Source organism: Echinops telfairi, unplaced genomic scaffold (assembly GCF_000313985.2).
Source record: "Echinops telfairi isolate 266 unplaced genomic scaffold, ASM31398v2 ScPeMD7_29;HRSCAF=101, whole genome shotgun sequence".
In the NCBI taxonomy this organism is placed as follows: domain Eukaryota; kingdom Metazoa; phylum Chordata; class Mammalia; order Afrosoricida; family Tenrecidae; genus Echinops; species Echinops telfairi.
In genome coordinates this window covers 1,198,851-1,205,985 of record NW_022103926.1, presented here as the reverse complement: position 1 = coordinate 1,205,985, position 7,135 = coordinate 1,198,851, and the positions used below count along the sequence as shown (strand labels likewise).

Genomic DNA, 7,135 nt, shown 5'->3' with positions numbered 1-7,135 from the left:
ATGGGCATCATTTCAAAAGAGCCTCCATGACCTCATCTGTGAAAGAAGAGGGGGTGGACCAAGGAGTGTCAGAGGACCCAGTCAAGCTGATGCCAAGGAGTCTTCTTAATTGGCACCCCAATCTGGGAAGGCCTCATGTCTGAGCATCTCATCGGGATCACTGAGTTTCAAAGCAATGGTGTTTCTAGATAGTGACGGGACACCAGGACGGGTATCAATCAATCACACAAGGGCCTGAATCCAAGTTTTGTTTTGCTTTTTCTTAAAGACGGCTCTCTACTCCCGTAAACAGTCTTGAAAACTCACAGGGCAGTTTTACCCTGTCCTATAGGGTTGCTAGGGGCCAGTATTGATTCGAATGGCAATGAGAGATTTTTTGTTTCCTCATTTACCAGATGCTGGTTCCTTTAGCACAGAAATCCGGAAACCCCACTGATCTTTGACGCCAAGATGCTTCCCCTGCCAAGGTATAAGATTTGTGTCTGTTAAATGAAAATAGGCACAGCAGTGGAGTAAGCTCCGCTTAGAGCAATGGTGTAAACGCTCATGAAAGCTTAGCTGCTAAACAAAAGGCTGGAGGTTCAAGTCCACCCAGAGACTCCTCTGAAGACAGCACTGACCATCTGTTTCCCCAAAATCAGTCATTGCAAACCAATGGGCCCTGTTCTACTCCGACATGCCAGGTCGTCAGAGTCAGCTCCCACTCAACAGCAAGTCTATTGTTGCCTTACCATGCTAGGGAAACCTGGCTGAGAGCTTAAAATGCATTTAATAGCCTGTTTCTATCCTGGAAACCATCACTGTAGAGCAAGCAGCACATCATTATCCAGTTTGCAGTCAGGGATACAAAGGTGGAGGGAGGTGAAGGAATATCTAGCATCCCACACCCACACCCACACCCACACCGTCCCCGGCCATCAAATCCTTTAGGGCAAAGTAGAATTCCTGTGGGATTTCTGAGGCTGCCTTTACAGGAGCAAACACCATCATCTTTCTCAGCTGGTGGGTTTGAGCCAGCGACAGTTCCAGGAAAGAAGACTCGAGAACTCTAGAGTTTGCCAGCTTATTCATGTACACCCTCAAACTCCTTTGTAATGCAACCTTCTGTGTTCATGATGATACTTCTACTGAAGACCCCAGGAATGGGTATTCATTGCCTCATATGCCTGTGAAATTTGCACATTGAATAAGTAAGACCATAGGGGAATCGATACATTTGAATCGTGGTGCTGGCGACGAATCTTGAAAGTACTATTGACTATTGAAAGACAAAAGGACAAAGTGATCTGTATTGGAAGAAGGCCAGAGCGCTCCTTGGAGACAAGGATGGTTAGACTGCCTCTTACATACTTGGGACATGTCAGGAGAGACCAGTCTCTGGAGAAGGACATCGTGTTTGGTAAAGTGGAGGGGTGGCGAAAGAGGAAGGCCCTTGATAAGATGGCCTGACACTGGCTGCCTCAACGGACTCAGGCATAGGAGCAATTGTGAGGATGGCGCAGGGCCACGCAGTGGTTTGTTTTTTTCCTCTTCCTGTTGTGCATAATCCTGCTGGGGGTCCGTGCTATCTCGATGGCACCTAACAACAAAGACAGGGGAGACACCGCTGTGGTCTTCCTTATGTCCCTTTGAGGTCCATGTGCCCTCCGATGGTTCCCTTACTGTCACACGGCAGGGCCAGTCGTTCCGATCTACAGTGGCTCTGGGGGAGAAAGCGAGGCTGACTGCTCACTAAAGACTGACCATCTGGAAAATCCCGGAGAGCAGTTCTGTCTCGAGAGGCTGGAGGAATCGGAATTGGAATGGAGTAGATAGCAGTGGGGGTCCCATGAGCTAATCGTCTATCCTCACGTTACACATTTAGAATCTGGCTGCCCAAGGAGCCTGCTGTCAGCGCCGGGGGTGGCATCGCTGTATGCGCAGGGGGACAGGGACACTGATAAGCTGGAAAGGCACTCCACGGCCTCTTGGAAGTCCCGGTTGCCTTTCTACTATCTCAAAAAATCCTCACTGCCACCCCAGTCAATTCCCATCAGTGACCCTGTAGAATTGCCTCCGCGGTCCCAGGATTGGGACTCCTCCCGGAACTGTCGCCCTCGGAGGGCCTGGTGGTCTCAAACAGCTGGCCTTGCAGTTAACAACCCAAAGCATAACCACTACGCCACCAGGGTTTCCAAGTAGTTCCGCTTCACCGCGTTAGAGCCGGACACGCTCTAACGTCGTTGCCATGGCAGCACGAGTGTCCGCGAGTGCCGCGCGCGTCATTTCCGGCGCGCCGGCACTTTACACTTCCGGGTTCCGGACACCCGGAGAGGCGCTTGTCCAGCGCCGCGGAGGCAGCAGTTTCCTGCCCGCGGGATTCTGCCTCGGTGAGTGGAGGCTGGGAGTGGGGATCGGGCTGGTGGTGAGCGAACGGCGGCCCGGCTCTCGACTCCCCGCCCGGCCCCGGCTCAAGATCCGGTTCGTAGATGGCGCTGCTGAGGCCCGACGGGCCGGGCCGCTCGGGGGCACCGTTGCCGGGGCCCAAGTGGACAACCCGGGCCTCCTCCGTAAAGCCTAGACTGTTGGTGATGGAATCTGGGGCCCGGAGTTTCGAGCCGCTTAGTAGAAAGCGCCTTGCCAACAAGTGTCCGGGTGTGCTGATGCTTAGGGTCTAAGTGACCCGCAGTGTCCAACACATACTTCATACCGAGGACGCTGCACCTCCTAACTTCTCTGATACCGTGGCACTGCCCAGGAGCCAGCGGCGTCATTTTCCCCGGGAATCTGGGACGTGTCAACCCCTCCGTCCCCCGCCCCCACACACCACTTCCGAGAACATTTGCCACTTGTGGGTACCTGGGGAGCTTGAGATGCGTAGCGCCAGCAGCAAGGAGCAGAAACCCCAGGGAGGACCCGTGTGATGGAGCCCCACGGAGTTTGACAGGCTGCTAGTGGAAGCGGCCAACGACTGGTTTCACAGCCCTTGTCACTGGTGGAATGTATTACTTGGGGTCCACCGGCTGCCGCCACTCACCTGGCAGTGTGCCATACCGGTGGTTGCTGTATTGCTGTGATGCTGGAAGCTAGGTGACTGCTATTTCAAGGCAGGCACAGGACCAGGTGGGGTTTCTGTCGTGCCTAGGGCTTCCATAAGTCGGAGCCAACCCGTCTGCACCCAGTGGCAATGCCATACTTGTGGCACGGAGTACCTGTTGGAGCTGAGATTTTTAAACCTGACTTTTTATTTATTGGTTTTATTTTTCCCCTTAGCTTCCTTTTAAGTGATTTTTAAGCTCGATATTGCTTCAGGTCTAATTTCTGAGACTGGAATAAGCGCTAACCTCTTTTTAAGAAAAAATCATTATGAAATCTGGAGTGCAGGAAGGAAGGCGTCTGTCCACCCAGTTTCTGGTGCAATACTATACGAAAGGGCTTCCTGGAGTTCCTGAAGAAAAAAAATAAAGGAATTGCAAGCAAAGGGAATTTCTGCATGAACTTTGGGGGGTCCCATAGAGCACAGGTGTGTCTTGCTGTTTTTGTGTGGCTCTGATGTAGATGAGGGTGAGGTCCTCCAATGTTCACCAGGACAGAGCAGTGCAGGCAGTGTGAGAATCATATAGATGATTCAATGAACTTAACTTTTGCTTTGATCTGTGGTAAAACTGGTGGTTTTCTGAGATCCAGGTGGGTGGTGGGTGGAACTCAGAAAGTCCTTGGAAAAATTGGCGTTAAAAGATACTGGCATTTTTCTCCAGGGGCTTTTTGAAGCCTCCTCGGCTGTGTTGACTGTCTGCTTTCTTGAACCATAACCACGATTTTCACAGACGTTGGCCTCTGTTCTGAAGGCAGCAAGGAGCAGACTCCCAGGAAGCATCTCACAGACTCTGTCTTTGCCCCTCCCCTCAGTGGTTGGCCATGTCACTGTCCCACCTGTACCAGGACGGGGAAGGTCACATGGACGAAGATGAGGACGAGCATGAGAACTTCGAGATCACCGACTGGGACCTCCAGAATGAGTTCAACCCCAACCGGCAGCGCCGCTGGCAGACTAAGGAGGAGGCCACCTACGGCGTGTGGGCCGAGCGAGACTCAGATGAGGAGAGGCCCAGCTTTGGAGGCAAACGGTACCAGCGGCATGGGGTGGGGCCCTCCTGCTGTATAGGGCTGTGGGAGGGTACCATGTAGAAGGTACCCACAAAGCCTATTTCTCAGGTCAGGTCAGATGGCATCAGCCAGGCAGGACTGGGTTCCTCTGCGAGCAGGATGCTTCTCTTCCACTGTTTCCACCACCCAGCCGCTGTGTAGGGAGCTAGGCCTTGCCTCCCGCTCCCTGACTTGTGGGTAAACCTCACACAGAGACCTGCAGGGAGCCTCGTATTGGCTGTGTGCCTGGGCTGGGTGGTCAGGACAGGTTTCTAGAGGAGGGACCCTTGAGCTGAACAGAGACTATAACTGGGATCGAACATGAAGCCTCAAAATGTATTGCCCTTGTGTCCATTCTGACTCATAGTAACCCCCCTATGAGTTTCTGAGACTGTTAGTCTACAGAAATAGAAGGCCTTTCACCTGCAGTAGTTTTGAACTGCCGACCTTGTGATTAGAAGCCCAATGCCTAAGGCATTCCCCCACCAGGGCTCCCCTGGAAGGATGGGAGGCCTTTGGTGGAAGGCAGTGGAGTGAGGTGCAGAAAGGGGAGGAGAGGGGTCTTTAGGGGCCTGAAGGGCATTGGGGAGAGGGAGTCTGTTCAGAGATGAGACGGCACATTAGCTGGTGTGCATTGGGCATGGGGCTCCCGTGGGAGAGGGGCCTTCAGGAGGAGCCCAGGTCAGCAGGCTACAGAGGCTGTGGGAATGCCAGTCTCCTTCCCTACCTCCATCCCTGAGCAAATAGAACATGGGTGAGGGGGCCCTGCGCCCTTCAGGACATGGGGATCCCAGGGATACTCTTCCCACTTGAGCTCTTGGCAGTACCAATAGGAAACCAAAGATCCTGGTAGAGGTGGGTCCGTGCCTGGCTGCCCATATCAGTGACTGTCTGCCCCTTTACTAGTGGGTCCCACCAGGCACCGTCTAAGAACGGTGGTGGTGAGGGTCTCTTCTAGAAGGGCTTGGGTCTTCATGGGTCCGGGGGGGCTTTCTGTCTGTGCTACAGAGCCCGGGACTACTCGGCGCCTGTCAGCTTCATAAGCGCGGGGCTCAAGAAAGGGGCGGCTGAGGAGGCGGAGCTGGAAGACTCTGATGACGAGGAGAAGCCCGCTAAGCAGGAAGACTTCCCCAAGGACTTCGGGCCCAAGAAGTTAAAAACGGTAGTCCTTATGACCACAAGGGGATCTTAGGCCGGGGTGGCAGAAGGCGCTTGGCCAGTTCCCCCAATGTGTGTGGTGCTGTGGTCTATCTCCGTACCTGACGCCCCTCACAGGCCTGGCTCCTGTGCTGCTTTCCCCAGTGCCCTGGAGCTGGCCGCCTGGCCACCTCCCATCAGTTCGCTTCCTTCTCTTCCTGCCGCCAAGTCAATTCCTACTCACAGCAACCCTTTAGGATGTCGGATTTCCGAGACGGTGACTCTCTCCAGGAGTAGAAAGCCTTGCCTTTCTCCTGAAGAGGGGCGGGTGGTTTCCAGCCGCTGCCCTTGCGGCCTGCTAGGGCGCCTTCTTACACACTTGTTTGTTTTTCCCAGCAATCCAGCTCAGGCTTCTCTTCCTCTCCAGGGCGGCAATTTCAAACCGAGCCAGAAGGGCTTTGTGGGAGGAACCAAATCGTTCATGGACTTCGGCAGCTGGGAAAGACACACGAAGGGGATCGGCCAGAAGCTGCTGCAGAAGATGGGCTACGTCCCGGGCAGGGGCCTCGGGAAGAACGCACAAGGTCTCTGTCGCCTTCCTGCTCCCACCCAGGGGGCTGGGGGTGACCCTGCTGGCATGGTGGGTTACACGTTGGGTTGCTAACCAGGTCAGCGGTTCCAAACCATCGGCTAGCTACTCTGTGGGAGAAAGAAGAGGCATTCTACTCCCAGACCGTGTTCCCGTCTGGGAAACCCACAGGGACAGTTCTCCCCGGAATTGGCTGGATGGCAGTGAGTTCGGTTTGGGTGTAGACTATCTCAAAGAATATTAGTGGCCCGGTGGGCCAGGCATTGTGCTACCAGGTCAGCGGCTCAAATCCAGGGAGAAAGAGGAGGCTTTCTGCTCTCATAAAGAGTTACAGTCTGGGAAAACCCACAGGGGCCATTCTGCCCTGTCCTACAGCGTTCTGCTGAGTCAGAGTAACTTGATGGGAATGGCTCTGGGTTTATGTGCTATGTCCTCAGACAGTCGCGGACAGATGTTGGTACCAGTGTCCCTGAGTGTTCTGCGTTATGTACAAAGTCAGTGTCCAGGTAGACCTGAGAACAGCACTCATCCATGATCCAGGACTTGCCCGTGGATAACTGCTTGCACAACATCCCAGTCCTGGAATGCCGTCCCATTTCCCAGAGTGCAGCCGGGCACTCGGCGGCACCTGACTTGCAGGATCTGCCAGGGGCTGTTTGATGCCTGGGCAAATTAAAAAAACCTTAGAAACAGCATACTATCCGTGTGACTGCTGGAGGCTTCCAGACCACTGGGAAAAATGCACTGCCATCTTCCATCCCACCTCACAGCCACCTGTAGGACAGGAGAGATCTGTGGGTTCTGAGACCGTAACCCCTGGTGGGAGGAGAATACCTCATCTTTCCCCCATGGAGCAGCCGGTGGTTTCAAACTGCTGGCTTGGCAGTGAACAGCTCAATCCATAGCCACTACACCACCAAGGCACCTCTTGCAGAGAATGCAGCTCCTAGTTGGGAATGACTGTCTTCCTGCTCCTTAAGAAATCCTTCCCGGTGAACATGAGCCATTTAGGAGGGTGATGCAGTGGGCTGTGTACTGGGAAGGTAGCGGATCTCAGCGGCTTGAAGTCACATGGCAGAGAACCGTCCTCTGTCTGTTTCATTCAGTCCTGAGCCCTGTTACCACATTCAAGAGTGTGGCTTCCCCCACCCCCACCCCAATCGAGGGGCTTGACTTGTTTAGAGACCGTATTAGTCTAGGTACTTTGGAGAAACAAATCCATAGCAACTCATGTATAAGAGAGAGTTTTATGTAAAGAAAATGTGCATCACGAAAACATCCCAA

General features: G+C 53.7%; 1 protein-coding gene across 1 annotated transcript in view; it reads left to right on the top strand.

Moving 5' to 3' along the window:
* Positions 1–2,305: 2,305 nt before the first annotated feature.
* The window catches only part of TFIP11 (tuftelin interacting protein 11), a 15,963-nt gene continuing 11,133 nt past the window's right edge, over positions 2,306–7,135 (top strand). The window contains exons 1-4 of the mRNA XM_004715314.4: positions 2,306–2,369; positions 3,889–4,106; positions 5,134–5,287; positions 5,690–5,846. Of these exons, the coding sequence (XP_004715371.1) occupies positions 3,898–4,106; positions 5,134–5,287; positions 5,690–5,846 (520 nt within the window). The 5' untranslated portion in view covers positions 2,306–2,369; positions 3,889–3,897. The remainder of the gene's footprint in view (positions 2,370–3,888; positions 4,107–5,133; positions 5,288–5,689; positions 5,847–7,135) is intronic.